The 25659-nt window shown below is 33.2% G+C and overlaps 2 protein-coding genes across 2 annotated transcripts; both read left to right on the plus strand.

Moving 5' to 3' along the window:
* Positions 1–7857: 7857 nt before the first annotated feature.
* Positions 7858–24935, plus strand: LOC128240647 (probable G-protein coupled receptor 139). Its single transcript, XM_052957361.1, has 3 exons — positions 7858–8063; positions 11993–12075; positions 23524–24935. The coding sequence occupies exon 3, from the start codon at positions 23549–23551 to the stop codon at positions 24689–24691; it is 1143 nt and encodes a 380-aa protein (XP_052813321.1). The 5' UTR covers positions 7858–8063; positions 11993–12075; positions 23524–23548; the 3' UTR covers positions 24692–24935.
* LOC128224554 (probable G-protein coupled receptor 139) lies at positions 12018–13276 on the plus strand. Its single transcript, XM_052934478.1, has one exon. The coding sequence runs from the start codon at positions 12018–12020 to the stop codon at positions 13158–13160; it is 1143 nt and encodes a 380-aa protein (XP_052790438.1). The 3' UTR covers positions 13161–13276.
* Positions 24936–25659: the final 724 nt, after the last annotated feature.

Here is a 25659-nt window from a genome sequence, read left to right on the forward strand (position 1 = left end):
GGAAACATGATAACCTTTGCCCGTCGGCCAGTCGGAAAACTAACAGTTCTCTCAACGTAAAAAATAAACAGAGCGTGATTTTGAATCCCTTGGACAAAATGAAAATTAATCGTCGATATTTAATTGCAAAATTCGAAGGATGTAAGAAAGACAACGTAATACAATTATCGGAAATTCAGATTCAACTTATAAATCAGTCCGTAGCTTCGTATTGTTCCAAACAAGCTTCAGACATCTAAAACCTCATATATTTGGTATGATCATAAATATCAGATAACAGTTTGCCTGTACATATCTTTTAAACCTTGTTTTTGTATTTCAGTAAGCTTACATTGTGTTTTCATTTTGTAAATATTTGTACATTTTATGATTGAGTTATTTTTTATTTACTTTTGCTTTGCCTTAAAGCCTATTTTATTTTTGTAAGTTACAAATTCAAGTTTCATTTTGTGAACACAGAGAATCGGTCAATGGCGAAGTCGGGAATCTAGTCTTGGTCTCTCTCGAGAAACATTCCAGTATGCTAAGCTCTTACCCTAAATAACTCATTATTCATGAACTATTACATTTATACCCTTTATTGTCACCTGATTACGGTTCGAAGGCCATCATGCTTTGGCTCATCTACTCTGTGTTTATTATATTTTTTTTCTATTTTTTTTCATAATTTGTTTGTATGAAATACCCCTTCTTTCAACAACATTTGTGTCAAGCATAAGCTGACTCAGAGTCTGATATAGTGACATCCTTGTAGGAAATATAAATCAACTTTTAAATGTTTGCTATAGGTTGTTTAGCATATACTATAAAGTATTCCGATCAAGAAAATGTCTTGTAAATGGCGAGAACGAATGATAGAAGTATTATTATTTTCTTGAATAGATAACTTTAAGCAGATACTTTAGGTTTATTTTAATGATATGGAAAGAAACATAGAACAATAAAAAAGTATTGAACCTGCTCCATGTTTACTGATGGAACATTCACCAATTATGTATATCATGTTCTCGATGACTTTTTTTATTTAAGCATACTTTAAATGTACAGTTCATAACATACACTTAGTTGTTTGTCATTCACGTTGTGAATAAATTGTTTAAAACTGTATATGTGTTATAACCGAAAATGTTCAATACTGCTATTCATTTAAATGCCCCAGTCTGAGAGGCAAATAGATTTCACTTGTCTGTCTGTTCGTCGGTTCATCCAGCTGTCACAAAACATTTTGTCACACGTATCTCCGGCAGTAAATTAGCAAGAGTCGTAAAACCAGCATGTCTAGTTTTGCATCTTAAGTTCTATTTGTCTGTTGGCTGTTTGTATGTTTGTCAAATAATCATATTTGTATTCCCTTCATCTGGTAACATCCCCGAATTGTTTTGGTTATGTTACCAAACCTTTCAAGATTTAGTTGGTAATATTCCCAGAAATATATTTAACTCTGTCAATACATGTGAGCTGGTTAAGCTCTGCGATTATGTTAAAGAATCAGTATGTATTCGTAATGCTATTCCTAATAATTATTATTATTATTAATTTAGTTCATCCTCTGATACTGCTGCCTTTACGTCAACATATTTGTGTCTTTAACCATAGCACTAACCATGTACAAGCATTTGATATCAAAAACCTAAGTGTATGTGTTTAGACGATGTTCTGATGTATATGACTTAAAAACGTCTGTTCTGTTCTTTTCTGTGTTTTTTTTTAAATCATAATATGCGAAAGTCCACACTTGTATTTAAAATAATTATTGTCAAATTGTAAAATTGCAAGAGACATAGCTGTAATACTGAAATAACATTCTAGTAGTTTTAAACAACCAGGAATATGTAATCTATGTCGTTCTATCAATCAACACTTATTAGAGTCAAACGTCATGGTCATAACTCATATTCGCCATTAAAATGTTGTCGTATATACTTATTCCCTTCTAAGAGGACACATTTTATCTGCAAATATCTGTTATCATCTGAACACGATTGAACACTATGTCTACTATCCTCACACTTTGAATGGTCATAATCTTTAAACTGCCTTAAAGTCATCCAATGGCCATGACCAATCAGCTGTCATTTCAGTCCATGCGTATTTCGATTGTTCAAATAATCCTGACAACATGGCGCTCAGGGGGTGGTGGGGATTAATGTTTGACAAACATCTCTTGTTATAAAATGTTTATATTTTTATTGGAAATATTACCAAACATTTGCGAATATTGCATGTTTTAGAAATGTTTAAAACAATTTTAGTCATACTATAGATTATTCTGGGAATATTAAAAACCTGCTGAAAAACCTGCTGTTAATTTCAATACTATGCAATGAAGATATTGGTAATATTCCCAGAATAATTCATGTCCTACAGCAGCCCACGTGGAGCTTTTTCTTTTGGATTATTATATTTCAATTCATCTTTTGATATGCCCAAAAAAGTTTTGGTAATGTTACCAAATATTTCAAGATAATATAATTGTATTCAGGATGAATTTGAGAACGATAAAGGAAAATGTTCGTAAATCATTTTGGGAATATTATTAAATACTTGTGACTATTCCTAGTTTAAGAATGATATAGAAAATCTCTCGGCATAATATGGATTATTTTGGGAATGTTCTAAAAATGTTGAAAAGCCCCAGTTTTCAATACTATACTATGAACTGTTTGGTCCTACAGAAACTATTTGTGGAGTTTTCAAAGGCTTTTTGTTGAATTAGTCTGTTTCAGTTCATCTGGTAATATTCTCAAATAATTTTGGTAATGTTACCAAATATCACGATCAAATTGGTAATATTCCCAGAAAACCTGGACATTTTATTCAGAATCCTAGCAGAAAAAGGTCATCATTTATTTTGGGAATATTACCAAATATTTGTGACTTTTCATAGTTGAAGAATATTTTTGAAAATCTCTCGGCATAATACCGATAGTTTTGGGAATGTTCCCAAAAATGTTAAAACCCCCACTATAACTTTAAATACTATACTTTGAAATGTTTGGTAATATTCCCGAAAGGTTTTGGTAATGTTACCAGAAATTTCAAGATTGACTTTGGTAATATTCCCAGAAAACCTGGACATTATTTCCAAGACGAATTTTAAAATGTTAGCCGAAAATGTTCATAATTCAGAAAAAATACCAAATATTTGTGACAACCCCTAGTTTTTATTAATTTTTAGCAAACCTCTCAACATACTATGGATACTTTTGGGAATATTACCAGAAATGTTGAATATTACCAGAAATGTTGAAAACCACACCATAACTCTTCAATACTATATTACAAAGTGTTTGGAAATATTTTCAAAATGTTTTGGTAATGTTACCAACTTTTCAATATCAAATTGGAAATATTCCCAGAAAACCTGAACATTATACTTAGAATCCTAGCAGAAAATGTTCATCACTTATTTTGGGAATATTACCAAATATTTGTGACTTTTCATAGTTGAAGAATATTTTTGAAAATCTCTCGGCATAGTATTGATTATTTTGGGAATGTTCCCACAAATGTTGAAACCCCCACCACAACTTTCAATACTATACTACAAAGTGTTTGGAATTATTTTCAAAATGTTTTGGTAATGTTACCAAATTTTCAAGATCAAATTGGTAATATTCCCAGAAAACCTGGACATTATATTGAGATTCCTAGCAGAAAATGTTCATCATTTTTTTGGGAATATTACCAAATATTTGTGAATTTTCATAGTTGAAGAATATTTTAGAAAATCTCTCGGCATAGTATGGATTATTTTGGGAATGTTCCCAAAAATGTTAAAACACCCACCACAACTTTCAATACTATTCTACAAAGTGTTTCGAAATATTATCAAAATGTTTTGGTAATGTTACCAACTTTTCAAGATCAAATTGGTAATATTCCCAGAAAACCTGGACATTATATTCAGAATCCTAGCAGAAAATGTTCATCATTTTTTTTGGGAATATTACCAAATATTTGTGACTTTTCATAGTTAAAGAATATTTTAGAAAATCTCTCGGCATAGTATCGGTTATTTTGGGAATGTTCCCACAAATGTTGAAACCCCCACCACAACTTTCAATACTATACTACAAAGTGTTTGGAAATATTTTCAAAATGTTTTGGTAATGTTACCAAATTTCCAAGATCAATTTGGTAATATTCCCAGAAAACCTGGCATACTATTGATTATTTTGGGAATATTACCAGAAATGTTGAAAACCACACTATAACTCTTCAATACCATACTATGAAGTGTTTGGTAATATTCCCAAAACTATTTCTTATCCTACAGAAATGCTTTGAGGACATTACAAAGGGTTTCTGTTGAATAAAAATGTTACCATGCTGAAAAGGGAAAGTTGCGTTTTCCCTTTTCATTTTGCGGTTTGTTTATTGTCTTATAAGGTCGAAATACTGTGTTTTCTGTACCTTTTTATCAAATTCAACTCGATATCCTTCATAAGAACCTTTGTTTTCAACATTAATTCATCCTTTTTGCTATATTCAACCAATTGTATTAATTGTGGTAAATCTTATTTGGGAGTAATAGTGCATCCTTAATGTTTGGCCATATCTGAATATAAGATCTAGTAAAATGTAAATTGAGAATTTCCGAATGCATTTTGTGCATTAAAAAATAGAATTGTTTTCCGAACCGTAATGAACAAAGTCCCTTTGATTTAGAGTGTATAGCAGAAAGATTTTTGACAACATGCTATTGCAATTTTAATTTTTGTAATGATTTTTAAACTTATTTCCAGAATTTTAATTTTATCTGTATAATACTCTATAAACTTTTGCTCAATGTCTTATATTGTTTGAGTTACGATGTAATCAAATGTACTTCCATTACCCATTATACGCAGTCATATGCGGTTATATACATAACCAATACGTGATTACTGTTTGATCATTTTTAAATAATGTCCGACTGTATGTAATATTCAATTAAAAATTATATCATATAATATTAATTCATTCTCACATTTATATCCCGGAAACAATAAAATCAAATGAATTTAGCGTATAATATGCTATGTGTTAAATTGTTGCATGCCATATATATATATGTTTATGTTTTTTGTTTGTTTATGTGTTACTATGACGATAAGCTTGTTATGCTTAAGTCTAATAAATATTATGTTCTGTTCTGTTCTGTTCTGTTCTCTACATTGACGATTGCGAAATCACAAACTGTACATGTACTCCAAATTTCACTGAAAGATATTGGATACTTAGTTAGAAAACATACTGTCTACAGTTTGTAAAACACTATAAATATGATGGTAACATGGGCCATTTGTTATTCCATACTACTCTTTGGAAAATATACTTAGGAAAGCGTGCTCGTTAACCAGCTAATAAAACCCTATAGTAATGCATTTTAGCAATTTAGAAATTGTTAAATTGTACCATCCCCCAAAGCAACTGAGAACATTAAGTTAAAGGCACTTCAAAGGGCTTAATTTAAGGCTACGAATGAATTTGCCGGTCGATGTAAAGCCAGGACAAATTGTACAGGTTTTGGATCCTTTGCGAGTGCAGGGGCGGTTCCAGGATTTGACATAAGAGGGGGTGTAACTAAGGGGCGTAACCTTTTGACTTGTGCCCCTCCCTCAGAACCGATATCTATTTGGTTGGAAGTGTTGGCCTAGGGATTGGGGATAATCTCACAAGGAAGATATAATTCAATTTCTAGTCCAAAATGGTGCACTCTGGCTGTATTTTACTACTTTCTTTCTCCAATATTGAAAAAAAAAATGGACGATTTAGGGGGGGCACACGTCGGGTGCGACCCCCCCCCCCCCGACGCCCTGGATCCGCTATTAAAGACGTTTACTTCAGAATTGCACAGAGAGAGAGAGAGAGAGAGAGAGAGAGAGAGAGAGAGAGAGAGGGGGGGGGTTAAAGATTATACATTTAAAATGTGTTGTTGTTGTTTTTTTATCGGAAAGCCAAAAAAGAATAAATATTGTAACACCGTCTTGGCATTCCTCTTCTAACAAATAACTTCACTCTGTTCCTCAGGACAAATAACATGTGATAGAGCAATTAACTTTATACAGGAGCATCTATGAATGATGGATCTACACATCAACATTTTTTTCCATTGTTTCTTTTAATAATATTAATTGGAAATCAAAGTGTATTAATGGAGATTTTTAAACGATAGTTGAATTGAATAAAACCATGTTTATGTTATGTCACTTTAATTGCTGCAATGCTTTATTTAATGTTTCCTTTTTGAAAACCTCATCGGACTTCGATAAATTGCATTGTAAGGCCATATTAATAAAAAAACTAATCAAAAAAGAAACGTCTCAGGGATAAAAACACAGCCCCGTGGGAACTATAAACAACGTTTTTGTTTTAAACATGCTCAGTCACATGGCCTATTTAAATGTCATGGATGACTGCTTCCATGCAAATCACATGACCATGGATAGATATCATGCAATAAAGATTGAAAATTATCTTTGATTTTAAAGCGTCTTCATTTTTTAACCTCCATTCACCTTGAATAACGAAGTTTTAGTAAAAAATGTGTGAAATATTTTAGAACAGATTTCATAGATGAATTGCAGCAGTTATCTGTTTTGCTTATCAGAGGGAGATAGCCACCTCGGAGATTGATGTATTTAGTGTTGTTGTTTTTTTTAGTTTTTGATTAACTGAAAATTCTTCAGGTGGTAAACATAGAATTTAACTACTTACAATCTTAATATTGCAAATTATTATTTCTACATAGTTATATTTAAACCGTTATTTCGCCTCTGAGCTATATCCATGCCGTTTTATTTCTTCTTCCATGTCCTTGTGCCCCCTTTGCGAGTCGTTTCTAAAGAAAATCTCAACTTTCGATTCTGTATAGAGAAATAACGTTATGTTTAATGCGCATTTTAACCGACGGATTTGAAAGCTGGTGATAAAGGCAATATTTGAGAAATTAAATTAACATTTTTTGACGATTTATTTCTTAAATATTAAACGTTTGTTTGTAATGGAAGGATGATCTTGTTTTACGTAATGGTTCATGGTTGCTAGTCAATACTTGCAAAAATAATGGTTTGATGACCCCTTATCTTGTGTAAATATATACTAACAATACTTAACGTTTAAGTGGTCTACATAATATTGTGTAAACTACCCACTTATTCTGTTTTTATTTACTGCTTTGCATGAGTAACTGATTTACTGAAACTCGCTATGTCGAACTTTGTTATCTCGATGTTACGGTTATGTCGAAAAAAAATTCGAATGAGTCGTGTCAGTTATACACGTTTTGTTGTTCGGTTATATCGAAAGTTCGCTATCTCGAAGTATTTCCCAAGCTCCCAACAACTTCGACACAGCGAGTTTTACTGTAAATGTATTGGCAAAATTGTATACTGCCTTCTCATTGGACAAACTATTATATTGACCACCAACATCTTTTGATGCTATTTATACATTTCATTAGTTATTTCGCCATTCAACCAAATACCTTTTATCGAGTTTTAATGGAAATTATTTGTTTGTTTCTTGTTGTTGTTATTGTTGTTTTAGTAATTGCTGTTGTTGTTGTTTTTGTTTTTAATAGCTTATGCTAAGTTTTTGAGAACTGGAGTGGTCGATTTACATAAAATAAAACATAATAGCGCATACCTTACAAACATAATGTCAACCTCTCTAAAATGAACGATACCAATAACAGCCCCCTAGTTAATGAGGAGCAGCGTGTTTTACCTATGCTGACATAGGTGAGTAACATTTCACCATCCCCAACGGCCGAATGAGAGGCAGCTTGCAAGCACAGACCGCGCGGCCGTTTCCTGAAGGCAACTCAGTTTTGTTTTTGACGTATTTCACAATGTGTTGCTTAGTGAATTAACCGTATTACACTATTATTATGGATGTAGTGTCAGAAACAATACGTATATATTAATTTATAAATTCAGTAAGTGATTGCATTAGCTTAATTAGCAGTGAGTACGCGATACCAGCTATTTCAAAGGATGTAATTGGTGTAAACTATTTACTATATTAGCTTTTTCCCCGTTATTGCCTTGTTTGGAATTAATACAGTATTAAGAGAGGTAAGTCACTAAATAAAAACTGTTCTCAAATAGATATTATGGTAGTGTTTGATACCCACATAAAATGCATTCATCGATATTCGAATCGTATGGAAACTAGTGTTGGGAATCGAACAGAAATTTTACTATCGATAATCGGTTTATGAAACCGATCAATGATCGATTATTAATGGATTTAATTATTATTTAATTATCTTTGGTCATCATATTTAAGGCATATAGATACGGTGCATGCACCAGTTTTAAGCACCGATGTTTCATTACAATATTGTTTGTAGATTTCTTTGTATAAATTATATTATTTATTCAGAAAGCGACTATCGTTTAGTGTTTACAAGTTACTTTTATATAAAAATAAGACCACAGGCTCTAATTTTTGTTTTACATTTAGTATTGTATACATGCGTTAAATATACACAAAGAAAGATATCAATTTCTTTTTAATAAACAGTCAGAAACGAGTACAACAAGCAGTTGAATATTCTATATGTTTTACAAGAACAGTTTCTATTTTATAAGAACATTTTCTTTCAGAAAACTGAGAAAACAAAATTCTTACATGGTTAGAAGTAAAGGGTAACATGTTTTAAAAATCACTTTTAAACCACAAACATGAGAAGTTAAGAACCAATCCTTTAGCAGTTGAATTAAAAATACAATTTGTAATAAGATACTGTAGTGACTTATTGACTTGATAAGAATATGAGTACACTACTGAACATAGTAACACCTTAACATTTCAACATAAACTAGCATTAACAAGAAATAATTAAATTAGTCGGTAGCAGTTATGTCCATTGTTTCTATAATCGATTGTTCTTATTTCACTATCGATTGTCGCCGACGTAGGCTTTTCCGATCAATTGTCGATTATAATCGATCATCGGCATAACACTAATGGAACCCATTAGCGATCATCAAATCGAAAGTTATCGAAAAAAAAATCTGAATGGAGTATTGTTAAGAAGATATCATATACGAACAACGTGTTTACCATACATACAATTTATTTTAAAGCACATAAAAATGAAAGTAAAATAAAGATCCAACTTCTTTGAAGTTCTTAAAAACGGAATACAGATCCGAAGTTCTTTGAACGTAACTTACGTTCTTACGTAACATCTTTCTTATATTGTTTAAATAAGAATAAGCAAAGTAAGCCAAAACAAAGTCAAATTCATCATCCACATCAATGGTATTTCAATAAAGACAACATGTTTTGTTTCTAGCTATGTTATTTCTGGCATGTGTACCAGTTTAAATACGAAGTGGGTGTACAGACAGTAATAGCAAAATCGTTAACGTTTTGGAACAAACACTAATTACATTAATAGTTAAAAGGTATGCTAAGTTCGTTACCCTTTGATGCATGACATAAGTTTGGTGTCAAGACATTAAAAAAGGTAATTTTAATACATTATACTTAGTGGGTACTTATTTGTTTGGTCTTCTAAGCGATAAATCCAGTAAATCGGGCGAATCCCGGTGATGTCTTATCGTTTAGAAGACGAAAAAAGAATGGGGGGTAATCTTTTTGGTCGTCAGAGCTCTTCTAAATTATTAAATCTGTCCGATGATTTGATTGGCTGAGGCCTGAAAACTACGTGACTAATATAGACAGCGGTGACAGAGTAGTATATACTATTCTATTACTTTTCGTGCTACAGCAAATGGAAAAACTCACAATTTTTTTATCGAATTTTAACTTGCGAAGATTTTAAAATTATTAAATTCTCACATTGCTTCACAAATAAGTACAAACGCCTAGGAATTTTTAAAAACATAAACAAATGAAGACTATTTTACTGAATGAAAAAAAGTTGCTAACAACTCATAAAACAGGAGTTACTTGAAAGGGACAAAATAAAGGTTGATTTTTTTTTTTCTTATCTTAATGATCAAAACAAACAAAAACATATGATTTGTTTAAATATGAAAATATAAAAAAAAATCAATCAGTATCCCAGCGGTTGGTCGCCTTGAAAGGAAACATAGAAGGTTTCAAAAACATGATTTATTTCAAACAAATGGATGTATGGTACGTTGAATGTCATTTAAATTGGACACTGAGTAGGTTATTTCTCTTGATATGTTTATTTTTAAAACACTTAAATCTTAAGACGGATATACCTGATTTTACTAAAAGGCTGATACAATATACCAGTACATCGCTGAAGATCTAAAAACGCAGTATGATTTTTAGAACAACGGTATGTCGGTGTATACTCTTTAGAGATTAATATCTGTCCGTGCAAACATACTCAAATTAAATCATCGAAAGTTAATAGAAATATGGAATATGATGAACCAACAACAGCAACATCAACAACAACAACCTTTACTGCATATACGATTTGAAATCGCGGCAGCAAACATGAGCTTAAATCAAAAGTATTTGACCTATAAATAGCCAGTCTCTCACTGATATAGACAGTCATTGAGAAAACAAAACATATATTTACTGAGGTCTTCTCATAATTCTGATTTAAATATGGAATGACAGTATAGTAATAAATTAAATGTTTTTCCTGTTTGGTTTTTAGTTTTCTCTTCATATCCGAATATGTTTGCGAATAAAATGGAACCCAATCAATTTAAAGTTTTTCCGGTTTGGTTCCTTATTTTCGTCACCACTTTGTTTGATCGCGAATTTAGAGAGGAAGCAATCTATTTACGTTTCTAATGATATAAGATTATTATGAAGCTAGCATTCAACATAGCTAAGACAAATAATCTTTATTCGTAAGAATATTTTCAATGTGTGGAGTGTTGGATTTTTGAAGAACAAACCTAAATGTCCTAAAGCTCATACATGTACAGAATTTAAGAACATTTACTTCAAAAATCCAACAGATCTGGCTTCATTCTGGAAAGGCGACCTAGGCCTAGGAGGCAAACTATAAAGTTCATAATTTGTTCAAATGCATTAAAGGCCATAGGCCCATAAGGATACATCAGTGGAATTCATAATATATATAATTATATACAATTCAGTCAATCGATCGTTGGTCAATATATAAATTAACCGTCTCCGTTGCCTACTGGTTAAGTCGACCGCCTACGGAGCGGGAGGTCGTTGGTTCGATCCCTGGCCGCGTTATACCGAAAGACGTTAAAAGTTGGTACAAGAAGCTCCCTTCCCTTGTGCTCGGCATTTAAAGGGTAGTGCTTGGAAAAGTGGTGTACTCAGTATTTGTTTAACCAAAGAAAGTTGTATTCCCCGCGTATCGGTGCTTTACACGAGCACGTAAAATAACTAAGAGGTCTCTTCGAAAAAGAGCTAGGGTTTCGCACCCTGACTTCCTTGTATCCCACCATTGTCTATTTCGCGTGCTGTCCCTTCAGCAAGAACGAAGGCCCCCGTTGGAAATAAGTGCTTGCACTTTTATGGGTTATCCTTGACCGCAAGGCCTAAATACATACACGCACGCACGCACGCACGCACGCACGCATACATACATATATACATACATACCTATATGAATACATGTATACTTGTTTATGCCAACAAGGTACTAATGAAACACAAATTGTACAAAGACAGTACACATAATAAATAATATAATCATAGCGAGGAGACAGTTTCTACAAATATCAATTTAATGTATTATATATGTCATATGATTGTGTGTAAAATAGCAGAATCGGTCTGATTTAAAATATAAATAAATCGAAATGAAATGGTTATTATTTTAGATTATACAATTTGTAAATTAAATTTTGCTAATTATTGTCTCTAAACAAACCTTAATGGAATTTGAATTTGGACGTTCAATCAAATCGCAGGTACAAGGGTAACTAAATGAATTCATCAATCGATCGATCTTTCGATATTATGTCAAATACTCGTCTTAACTTTGTTGGACTATGGAATTTTAATGATGTTAGCAAATCTTTATAAAAAAAAACTATTCCGTTATATTCATTAGTTTCAGGCTGAGATCGACTGCCGCCATGGAAGTCTACGGGCCGAGCATCAAGTTGGACCAAACCTTACCAAACGTATCTTCAGGTTTGAACTTTACTGTAGCAAATGTAACAGACACCATCATTGTCCAGAATAACGACACCACAGATGTGTTTAACAAGTCTGAACTCAACCAGATGCTTTATTTCTTGTTTGGAAAAATAATTTGTAGTTTTGGAATTACGTTTAACATTATCAACTTGTGTGTTCTAGCCCAAAAGGAACTGAGCGAATCACCATACATATACTTGATGGCTTTAGCGATGTCAGATATGTCTTTTCTGGCCATATCATTTGTTCACCTAATGTCTTATAGCGCTCCAAGCGTTGGCTTTGCATATTTCAATATCTATGTTTTCTTTGTGGGAGCAAACATTTGCTTCAATACCAGTGTTTGGCTTATCGTTTTCATCACAATTGAAAGGATGACCTTTGTACTTTGGCCAATGAAAGCTAAGCCAACAAGGAGGAAAGCGCTGATTGCAATAACTTGCATATTCATATTCTGTGCTATAATCAATATTCCGAGAGCGTTCTGTTATGAAATAGTAGTCTCACCGAATGGAAAATTTGGAACAAAGGGACGCCCATTTCGAGAAAGCGAGCGATTTTACGCCCTCAGTTGGTTCCACTCAGTAATAATAAATTTCGTCCCGAACCTAATTCTCATTGTAACAAACTCTGTCCTTATCCATGCGCTACGGAGAGCCTCCAAAGATCGCCTTCGTCTGCAATGCAACCAAGCGGAAGCGGCTCGTCGTGATCAAAGTCGCCTCACGAGAATGCTAATAATCATAGTCATCATGTTCTTCATTTGTACCATCCCTTCCGCGTTTTCCGACGATCCTATTGGCTACGCGTTATTTGGCAAGAGGAAGGGACAGACATGGACGCAGTATGTGAATTCCCAAGGCAATTTGAATCTGATCTACGTGATCAATGTTCTACTCTACCTGAACTCATCTTTAAATTTTCTACTGTATTGCGTGTTTAATCAAAAGTTCAGGCTAGCCACACGTCAGTTGCTCTGGAAAGTTAAATCCAGTTTACGTAGATCAACCAGAAATCCAAGCGGATATGTCAGCAATTCATGTAACAGCCAGAAAACATGCTATTCAACGAAATTGTAATGTCCTGCTTTTGACAATAAGTGGGGATGTTAATCAAAATTAATTTTAATGTAAAAACACTGACAGAATGACAACGCTACCTTTTTTGTTTTGTGAAAAAATGTTACATTGCTCCTCAATCATTGCAAGTAATTATGTAAACAATAGGCATTATGAAGGTTTGAGTCGAGCAGTCGACAGCTGGTTATGTGTCATTTATGGCTTAAAGTATGACAACTCAATACCACAGTGTTGTTTACCTGGGATGGTAATCAATTGTGGTGTTAATTCGATCTAAGATTGGTGTAGCTAATCGGAGTTCGAGATTAAATAAAGGATCTATACAGTGAATGCAGTCAATGATGTTTAATCAAATGATTGACTTAAGTGGCATATTGAATAGCACCGCTGATCAATACGACCAACATCATTCGGAACGCTTCGGTCATTTTTATTAAAAACAAACTCGGATGTATTTGGACGGTTTACAAACCCAAAAAGTGGTACGTTTAAGTCCGCTGCAAGTAGATCGCGTAGTAATTTTATTTCGCAGTTAAATTTTATGACCTAACTCTTGGGAATCTTAATTATGTTTGCAATAATACACTACACTGGCAATCAATTAAAACTTAGATAAATAAATACAACTCTAAAACACTACATTTATTTAATAATATAATTAAAAAATTAACGAACTACTTCAACAGACATACCGGCATACATCCGAGATTGTTTTTGATAAAAATGGCCGAGGAGCTCCGATTGGACCAACATATGACGAATATGACGATATATGTGTATTTTAAAACGATAATATTTAAATGTCCGTTTTTCATAACCTCTATTCCGAATACCCATACGTGTACGAACTCTTAATACTTCAAGCCTATAATATTTCAAGAATATATTTTACTCGAATTACTTAATTGCATGCTTTATATTTAAAAGCATTGTCTTACTGTGTTTCCTTGATATATTGTCATACCCCTATCGTGTATTTGTTTATAAACACTTCAATAAAACAATAAAAGTGTTTGAGTGTTTTTAATTTCGAGCCATCGATAAAATATCCAGTGTTATTCTGTACGAGGGTACTTAATAAAGTTCAGTAGTAAATTATATCTGCATTTTTTGTTGATCCTTAACAGGTTTCAGTTTTGGTGGAGCCATTGTAGCTTACATTGTGGAGCCGTTGCATGTAGCCAATATTTCTGTATTTCTTTAAAACAATGATACAGCGATGGTCGATTGCATGATTTAACTAAATGATGTTTAAACACACGGGTTGGATCACTATCCACCGTGTGACTGTAAACTAGTGGGTTTTTTCGATAAGAAAGAACTGACGAAACTAGCTCCGGATGGGGTTCGATCGTTTCAAAACAATTTTCGGTTTTCATCAAACAAACAATAAAACTAGTTTTCATTTTATTTCAATCTGTTACAAAAATACACAGTGCGTGTATATAACTAAAACTAGTTTATTACCAAAAAAAGCCCTAAATACCTAAAACGGAATATGTTGAATAAACTTTTATCTACAGAACATGAAATAACTAAGTAATTTCGATTTATTTATATTTTAAATCAGACCGATTCTGTTATTTTACGCACAATCCTTTTACATATATAATACATTATAATGATATTTGTAGACACTATCTCCTCACTATGATTATATTATATACTCTGTGTATTGTCTATGTAATATGATTATGATTGTGCGTAAAATAGCAGAATCGGTCTGATTTAATATATTATAAATCGAAATGAAATGGTTTTACATATTTAAACAACAATAACGCCGCTATTCGGAAAACATGGCAACCAAAAGAGAAACAGAAAGATGGGGTCAAAAGTGTGCGTTTTACATTCAGAAATGTGTCCAAAATGGAACCAGCCAATACAAGCCAAAAAATAAATGTGTTTTCTCTAATAACAAGAGTTCGAATGAATCGTATCGGTCACAATTAAACAACGTTGTTATCGTTGATTACATGTAAAGGCATGTTACTATGGTCGACAATGAATACCAGCAGCTTTGTCAATACCAATAAACCCAGACAATTCATCATAGCGCTTTCCCAGTGGACAACAGTTAATCCAAGTACTCTCTGGTAAACGATGCATTAACAACTATGTTGATTGCCTTTCTATCATACACAGTATTTGTTATTGTAAAGTATACTAAGAACAAAAGAACTAAAAAACATTAAATTCCACAATTATCTGAAATTAAATCATTGTTTTATGGAATTGGTTTGTTCCGTTCTTTGATCCCGCCTGTTGCCGCATTTTACACAAGGCATTTTAAATGGATATTTCAGTTCCCGATTTAAAAAATGAAATCGTGATTCGAAACTTGCGGAGACGGACAATCATGATAAAAACGGTTTAATCGAAAAGGTCTCAAATGTGTCATCTCGGTTTTGAGTGATTTCGTGAAATGTACTTAAGATACTATTGATATGTAATTTTCAAGATATGACACGTCTTGAATGAATAAACGGATTGTCATGCTTGGCAATTCCAAAAAGAAAATAAAAAAGAAAAAAAAAGTGAAATAAAGCAATGGAAAAAATAGTGAACGAGCTAGCTGTTCAAAGTTTGGTAATCTTGTCAACTGATTCGATAATCAGAAATGAAAACACACGAAAGCAGCAACAAACACATATATGTAATGTACATAATCTTCACAAATGGAAAAACTTATACAAATGTTGGATTATCACGTGGGGGATATAAACATTTAATCAGTTTATAAGATCAAGTGATTGGTAAACATAAACTTACTTGCATTTCCCTATGTATTGAGAGGGATTTGAGAGAAAACATAGTCCTTAGTATTCTTAATGAATCAGATTTAGTGTAAATGCATTGCATCTGTCATTTTATAGACAAAATGTCTGTATATACCATGCACCCGTATTCAACATATCAATCAATACCAACATTTGTAACATAACAAACATAGATTTTGAATGATTAACCTTTAACTATTACCAACTATTGCATTTACATGTATGGAAAATATTAATTACTGGTAACAAGAGTGTAGCCGTGTATTTAATTGCTGAAAACGCAACAAAAAAAAATGTCTGGTGAGTCCTAAACGATTAACAGTGATCAACTATAGTCTCATAACGTAGAAATACCGTGTTTCCTGTACATTTCTTTCAAATTAAAGACGGCATCCTTCAGAAGAACCATTGTGTTGTCGATATTTTCGATATGTATTCATCGGTAAATTAAAACAATTGTATTAATTGTAGTACATCTTTTTGGGGAGTAAGGCAGCATCTCAGCTTTGCATCAACGATCGTATGGAAAGTTATTTTAGATAACAATTTTCAAATTGCATTTTGTTAACTAGTGTCTCTAAATAAACCTGAATGGAGTTTGAATTTGGGTGTTCAATCAAATTGCAGGTATAATTGCTATAATAAATAAAAAAAAATCATCAACTGATCGATCTTTCGATGTTATATCGTATACTCGTCATAACTTTGTTGGACCAGGGTTATTTTGCTAACAAGACTTTAAAAAACTAATATTTTATATTCATGTAACATTGCTCCTAATTCAATGCCAGTAATTTTGTATACACTAGTCATTAATAAGGTGTGAGTCAAGCAGTCGACAGCTGGTCAGTTACCAATTCTTAACTTAAATCATCATGTAATAATAAGTACAGTCACATTACACGTCCGCCTGTCCTTTCTCAATTATGGCTAAAAGTATGACAACTCAATACCACAGTGATGTTTACCTGGGATGGTAATCAATTGTGGTGTTAATTCGATCTAAGATTGGTGTAGCTAATCGGAGTACGACATTAAATAAAGGACCTATACAGTTAATAAAGTCAATGATGTTTAATCAAATGATTGACTTAAGTGGCATATTGAATAGCGCCGCTGATCAATACGACCAACATCATTCGGAACGCTTCGGTCATTTTTATTGAATACAAACTCGGATGTATTTGGACGGTTTACATACCCAAAAAGTGGAGCCATTGGAGCTTATATTGAAGACCCATTGGAGCTTACATTGTGGAGCCATCAATGTTTTCAATTTAGTCATATAAGATAACTCACAATAGAACAGATCTCAGTTAATTGGAAAACGGCCGAAAATTCCATTTTTCTTAAAGCATAAATAACGCTTTTAGCCATATAACATACTTTTCAAACTTTTTCCAAAAGTAAATTTTAAAAAACTGCGAACTGATCTTTTATCAGCAGTCCTATATCACCTGTTTTCAGACATTTACGCAAAACAGGGCTCAATCCAAGAGACAAAATCTCAAAAGTTGTCAAAACGGTCAGTCTGTGGGAGTGCACCTTTACGGTGCACAGCTGTAAATAGTTAAAAACAGATGGTCTTACGTAACATCTTTCCTATATTGTTTAAATAAGAATAAGCAAAGTAAGCAAAAACAAAGTCTAATTCATCATCCACATCAATGGTAGTGCAATAAAGACAACATGTTTTGTTTCTAGCTTTGTTATTTCTGACATGTGTACCAGTTTAAATACGAAGTGGGTGTACAGACAGTAATAGCAAAATCGTTAACGTTTTGAAACAAACACTAATTACATTAATAGTTAAAAGGTATGCTAAGTTCGTTACCCTTCGATGCATGACATAAGTTTGGTGTCAAGACATTAAAAAAGGTAATTTTAATACATAATACTTAGCGGGTAATTATTTGTTTGGTCTTCTAAGCGATAAATCCAGTAAATCGGGCGCATCCCGGTGATGACTTATTGTTAAGAAGACGAAAAATGAATGTAAACATTTTTATTAGCAAGCGCAAGCTTATAAATAACTCACTTTATAAAATTCAATAGCTCAATGGAAACTTCGGGGGGGGGGGGGGGGGGGGGGGGGGGGGGGGGTAATCTTTTTGGTCGTCAGAGCTCTTTTAAATTATTAAAACTGTCCGATGATTTGATTGGCTGAGACCTGAAAACTAAGTGACTAATATAGACAGCGGTGACAGAGTAGTATATACTATTCTTTTACTTAACGTGCTACAGCAAATGGAAAAGCACCAGCCAAAACTCACAATTTTTTTATATCGAATATAAACTTGCGAAGATTTTAAAATTACTAAATTCTCACATTGGTTCACAAATAAGTACAAACGCCTAGGAGTTTTTAAACATAAACAAATGAAGATTATTTTACTGAATGAAAAAATATGCTAACAACTCATAAAACAGGATTTACTTTTATAAAGGGACAACACAAAGGTTGATGTTTTTTTCTAATCTTAATGATCAAAACAAACAAAAGCATATGATTTGTGTCCATATAAAAATATTAGCCTGTATAAAATATTTGTTCAAGTAATAGCTAAAAGTGCACAATTAATCTAGTTAAAAGATCGCAAAACGTCAGTAATATGTATTTATCTGTACACAAATCATACGTTTTTGCTATGTTTTGAGTATCAATGTCAAATGAGTTAAACATAATAATGTATAAAAACTGTTTTGCATCAACCTTAACATATCATGCATTGCCAGCGTTACCTGTGGCTATATATAACATATATGAATAACAGGTAAATAAGAAGATGCAGACATACATGTCATAGGAAATTAGCGAGATAATTAATTGATGCACTTGATACAGATGTTATGCTACATCAGTCAGTAACCTTAGGTACACTCATTGATGGTGAAATAAATCTCTTCTAGAAAGACTCCTCGTAACAATTAAGTGTTTTACATACTGTAGAACCATATATTTTGGTGTTTTGATCTTAAATTGAAAATTTCCGGATGCATTTTGTGCAGTAAAAATAAATAAATGAATAGTTCTCCGATCCGTACTGAACAAAGTCTCTTGAATTTACAGTACTAGATAGGTTTTTTGACAACATTGTATTGCATTTATTTGTAATGATTATTCAACTAATTCCCACGAATTTTAATTTTGTCTATGCAGTTCAAACTTTTGCTCATTTTTTTTTTGAATTATCTGAGTTCTCTACATAAGCGTTTGTGAGATAACAAACTTTATATGTACTTCAAATCTCACTGAAAGATATTGGATAATTAGTTAGAAAACCTGTGTGTTAATCATAATAAATATGATGGTAACATAGGCCTCTTGTTATTCCATACTACTCTTTGGAAAATATACTTTGGAAAGCGTGCTCGTTAACCAGCTTATAAAAGCACCATAATAATGCCTTTTTGCAATTTAGAAATTGTCAAAATGTACCGCCCCATAGCAACTGAGAACATTAAGATAACGGCACTTCAAAGGGCTTACTTTAAGGCTACGATTGAATTTCTCGGTCGATGTTAAGCCAGTACAAATTGTACATGTTTTGGATCCTTTTTGAGTGCAGAGGCGGGTCCAGGATTCGACGCTAGAGGGGGCGTAACTTAGGGGCATTACCTTTCGACTTGTGTCCCTTCCTCAGAACCGAAATATATTTGGTTGGAAGTGATGGCATTCAGTGAGAGTACTACCCCAAGGAAATTTTAACAATTGCTAGTCCAAAATGGTGAATTTTGGGGGTATTCTAATACTTTCTTTCTCCTACATTGAAATAAAAAAGTAAACTTGGACGATTTAGGGGGCGCGCGCCGGGTGTGCCCCCTCTTGATCCGCTAGTAGAGTGTACCTTAGTAGTAAGTCCCGCGTTGTTAGGTCAATGAATACACTCAATCGATACCGGTGGAGCCGTATTTCCTTGATGTATGAAGTCGATTAAAGACGTTAGATGTTGCACTTCGGAATTCACTGCGCGGTTTTGGTCGGTGCAAAAGTAACGATCATTAAATGCTCTCAAACCTTCAAACGTTAAGTTCATTTGCAAAGACAAGTGCAATATGCACAATCCTAAATAAGTTGATAGCTCTTTTCCATGTTCTTAGTGTATTTCAAATACACCAAGAAGAATTCATGTTATTAAAAAAACTGTTTTAGTCTTCCAGGGGCATATAACAATATGCTTTTGAGTTGTTCGAGGCAACAGTGCTTTTAATTAAGAGAGTTTTAGTCATATCCCGATGGTCGTTTTGGCAAAATGCTGAAAATCCGTCAAACTGAATGATAAACGATAATTTGGCGAGGCCTAATCCATTAGTTTCAAGACATTTTGCAAATATTTGTAATATCGTAAGAACTTATTGGCTGTCCCAGGGTAATATTTTTAGTACAGCCACTACCTTTTAACCGCCTCATTTCTCTTATTATTAATGCAATTACTAAAATTTTTTGTTTGAGATAAAACATGAAGCAGATCTGGACAAACAAAATGGATTTTAAATCCCATTAATCGATTCGTAGCGGTTGACCCCTATGTTGAAGATACTGCTACATTTAAAACACACATGTTAAATAGCTTATCACACCTGTTTGGGATTAAGTGGACATTAAATCAATCAGCATCCCTACGGGTCGCTCTGGAGCAAAAACATCGAAACACATGATTTATTTCAAACAAATGGATATATGGTACTTGAAGGTAATTTAAATTGGACACTAAGTACGAGTTATTTCCCTTGACCTGTTTATTTTTTTTAAACACTTTAATCTTAAGTCAGATAAACCTGGCCCCAATTCCTCGACAAATAAATTGTCAGTTTTAAGATTATCTTTATTCTGTAAAAAAATAATGTTTTTGTTTAGATAGTATTTTATGCCGATGTTCTTTGTTCACATGATATAATTTCATAATCATAATGATTTGTCTCATCCTCCATCTTTGAACTTTACCCATTATCGTTATCATTATTATTTTGTTTTAAACATGTTTAAATGTTAATATTGTTTAATGTATTGCATTGTTTTGTCAGATGCTCGAAATGAGCCTTGACCAAAAAAACTTTAAAACTTTTCGAAACTTTTTAAGTCCCTTATAACAGGATTAAGCTAATCTCGTTATTTTAGGCTTTCAGTAAATTGCGTTATATTAACTTCTTTAAGAGTTTTTACACTTTAGATATAACTTATCTTTATGATAATTACAATACACCATTTTTCATTTATCAAAATTCAATTTAAGTATGTGTTTTGGCTAATTGAAATAAGCTACTTCAGCCTGTTAAACTTAAAAAGTTTCGGGAAATCGGGGCCAGGTCTCACTAAATGGCTGAAACAATATGCCAGTATACTCGCTGAAGATCTACAAACGCAGTATGTTTTTAGCACACCTGTATGTCGGTGTTTGCTTGTTAGAAATAAATTTCTGTCAGTGCAAACATACTAAAATAAATCATCAAAAGTTAATAAAAATTGGTGAATATGATGAACCTTGAACTACCACAAACAACAACAACAACAGTATAAACCTTTATTAGTATTTGACCTATAAATAGACAGTCTCTCATTGGTCCAGACAGCCACCAACAATGCAAAATATATCATAGGCACTGAGGTTTTTCAAAAATCTTTATCTAAATAAAGAATGGTATTTTGCTAATAAATTCAAAAATTTCCGTATCGGTTCTTAGTTTTCTCTTCATATCCGTATTTGTTTGCGAATAAAACGGAAACGGAGACCAATAAATTTTAAGTTTTTTTTTGTTGTTTTGGTTCCTAGTATGTTCATCACCACCTTTTTTGTTTGCGAATTTAAACGGGAAGCACACACAATCTATTGACATTTCTTCTGACATAAGATTATTATGAAACAAGCATGCAACATAGTCAAATCAAATGGGATAAAACACTAAGTAGTCATCTGATGTAATACTTGCTGACTTGTTTAATATTTACTGGCAGTTTTGCGCCTAGGTCAATATGCCTTTATATAGTGAATTTCAGATCAAATTCAATGTCTCAATTTTCAAAACTTGTTTAAGAATCGCAGGAATTATCTTGATTCGTAAATATGTTTTTCAATGTTTGGAGTGTTGATTTTTTGAAGTACAAACCGAAATTTTCTAAACATGCATAACGATCTGGCTTCTTTGTGGACAGGCAATCCCTCGGAGGCAAACTCTATAGTTCATAGTTTATTCATATGCCTTAAAAGCTATAGGCCCATGGGCATACATCAATAGAATTTATAATATATATGATTATACAAAATTCTGTCAATCGATCGTTGGTCACAATATATATGAATACATGTATACTTTTTATGCTAAAAAGGTACAAACGAACCACAAATTGTACATAGACAATATACATAGTATATAATATAATCATAGTGAGGAGACATTGGCTACAAATATCATTTTAATGTTTTATATGTGTAATATGAGTTTGTGTAAAATAGCAGAATCGGTCTGATTTAAAATATAAAATTATAAATAAATTGAAATGTAATGGTTTTAAACATTTAAAAAACATTAACATCGCTATTCGGAATTCGGAAAACATGGCACCTTAAGGAGAAACAGAAAGATGGGATCAATATTGTGTTTTTCATCCAGAAATTTGGCCAAAATGGAGCGAGCCATTGCAAGACAAAAATAAAATAAAATGTGTTTTCCCTGTGTGTAACAAAAGTTCAAACAAAGGTTATCGTATCGGGCACAACTAAAACACGTTGATAACGTTGATTACATGTAAAGTTAAGGCACGAAACTATGTTCGACAATGAATACCAGCAGCTTTGTCAATACCAATAAACCCAGACAATTCATCATAGCGCTTTCCCAATGGACAACGGTTAATCCAGGTACTTGGTAAACGATGCATTAACAACTGTGTTGATTGCCTTTCTATCATACACTGTATTTGTTATCGTGATATAAAGAACAAATGAACTATAAAACATTAAATTCCACAATTATCTGAAATTAAATCATTGTTGTATGGAATTGTTCTGTCCTTTCGTTGATACCGCCTGTTGCCGCATTTTACACAGGGCATTTTACACAGGGCATTTTACACAGGGCATTTTACACTGGGCATTTTACACAGGGCATTTTACACAAGGCATTTTACACAGGGCATTTTACACAGGGCATTTTACACAGGGCATTTTACACAAGGCATTTTACACAGGGCATTTTACACGGGGCATTTTACACAGGGCATTTTACACAAGGCATTTTACACAGGGCATTTTACACAAGGCATTTTAAAGGCATATTTTGGTTTATACTAATTTATTTTAGCTCGATTGAGACGAAAGCTGATAGCTTATAAGATCACTCTCGAGTCCGTTTCCTGGGCAGAAACCAGTACTGTGTCCTTTTTGAGAGGCATATTTTAATTTCCGATTAAAAACAATGAACTCGCGATTCGAAATTTCCGGATTTTTAATTGTTGTAATTAAACGAATTAATCGATCGATCGATCTTTCGATATTATGTCTCATAATCGTCATAAATTTCTTGGACTAGGGAAGTTTAATTTGTTATAAAATGTTTAAAAAAATCTATTCCGTTATATTCATTAGTTTCAGGCTGAGATCGACTGCCGCCATGGAGGTATACGGGCCGAGCATCGAGTTGGACCTATCCTTACCAAACGTTTCTTCAGGATTGAACTTTACTGTAGCAAATGTAACAGACACCAACATGGTCCAGAATAACGACACCACAGAAGAGTTTAACAAGTCTGAACTCAACCAGATGCTTTATTTCTTGTTTGGAAAAATAATTTGTAGTTTTGGAATTACGTTTAACATTATTAATTTGTGTGTACTAGCCCAAAAGGAACTGAGCGAATCACCATACATATACTTGATGGCTTTAGCGATGTCAGACATGTCCTTTCTGGCCATATCATTTGTTCACCTAATGTCTTATAGCGCTCCAAGCATTGGCTTTGCGTATTTCAATATCTATGTTTTCTTTGTGGGAGCAAACATTTGCTTTAATACCAGTGTTTGGCTCATCGTTTTCATCACAATTGAAAGAATGACCTTTGTACTTTGGCCAATGAAAGCCAAGCCAACTAGGAGGAAAGCGCTGATTGCAATCACTTGCATATTCATATTCTGTGCTATAATTAATATCCCGAGAGCGTTCTGTTATGAAATAGTAGTCTCGACGAATGGAAAATTTGGAACAAAGGGACGCCCATTTCGAGAAAGCGAGCTGTTTTACATCCTAAGTTGGTTCCACTCTGTAATAATTAATTTCGTTCCAAATCTTATGCTCATTGTAACGAACTCTGTCCTGATCCTTGCCCTACGGAGAGCCTCCAAAGATCGCCTTCGTCTGCAATGCAACCAAGCGGAAGCAGCCCGTCGTGATCAAAGTCGCCTTACGAGAATGCTAATAATCATAGTCATCATGTTCTTCATTTGTACCATCCCTTCAGCTTTTTCCGACGATCCTATTGGCTACGCGTTATTTGGCAAGAGGAAGAAACAGACATGGACGCAGTATGTGAATTCCCAAGGCAATTTGAATCTGATCTACGTAATCAATGTTCTACTCTACCTGAACTCATCTTTAAATTTTCTACTGTATTGCGCGTTTAATCAAAAGTTCAGGCTAGCCACACGTCACTTGTTTTGGAAAGTTAAATCCAGCCTACGTAGATCAACCAGAAATCCAAGCGGATATGTCAGCAATTCATGTAACAGCCAGAAAACATGCTGCTCAACGAAATTGTAATGTCATGCTTTTGGCAATAAGTGGGAATATTAATCAAAATTAATTTTAATAAATAAACACTGACAGAATAAAACGCTACCTTTTTTGTTTCGGAAATAATGTTTAATTGCTCCTAAATCAATGCCAGTAATTATGTATACACTTGTCATTAATAAGGTGTGATTCGAGCAGCCGACAGCTGGTTATATGTCATTTATGGCAAGTATGACAACTCAATACCGCAGTGTTGTTTACCTGGGATGGTAATCCATTTTGGTGTTAATCCGATCAAAGATTGGTGTAACTTATCGGAGTACGACATTAAATAAAGGACCTATACAGTCATTGAATTCAATGATGTATAACCAAATGACTGATGACTTAAGTGGTAAATTGAATAACGCCGCCGATCAATACGACCAAAATCATTCGGAACTCCTCGGCCATTTTTATTGAAAACAACCTCGGATGTATTTGTACGTTGAAGTCCGCTGCAAGTAGATCGAACTACTTCAACTGATATACCGGCATACATCCGAGGCTGATTTCGATAAAAAAAGAATTGCCGAGGAGCTCCGAATGGACCAAAATACGACGAATGACGAATATGACGTTCTATGTGTATTTTAAAACGATAATAATTAAACGTCCGTTGTGCATAACCTCTATTCTGAATACCCACCCATACGTGCACGAACTCTTTACACTTTAAGCCTATAATATTTCAAAAATATATTTTACTAAAATTATTTATTTGGATGCTTTATATTTAAAATCAGTTGTCTTCCTGTGTTCCTTGATCTATTATCATACCTCTATCATGTATTTGTTTATAGACCCTTCAATAAAACAATAAAATGTGTTTGAGTGTTTTTAATGTCGAACAAACGATAAAATATCCAGTGTTAAACTATTTAAACTATACGAGGGTACTTAATTAGGTTCAGTTATAAATTATACTACCATTTTACTATGGGCTTCATGTTGAT

Source organism: Mya arenaria, chromosome 1, assembly GCF_026914265.1.
Source record: "Mya arenaria isolate MELC-2E11 chromosome 1, ASM2691426v1".
NCBI classification, from domain to species: domain Eukaryota; kingdom Metazoa; phylum Mollusca; class Bivalvia; order Myida; family Myidae; genus Mya; species Mya arenaria.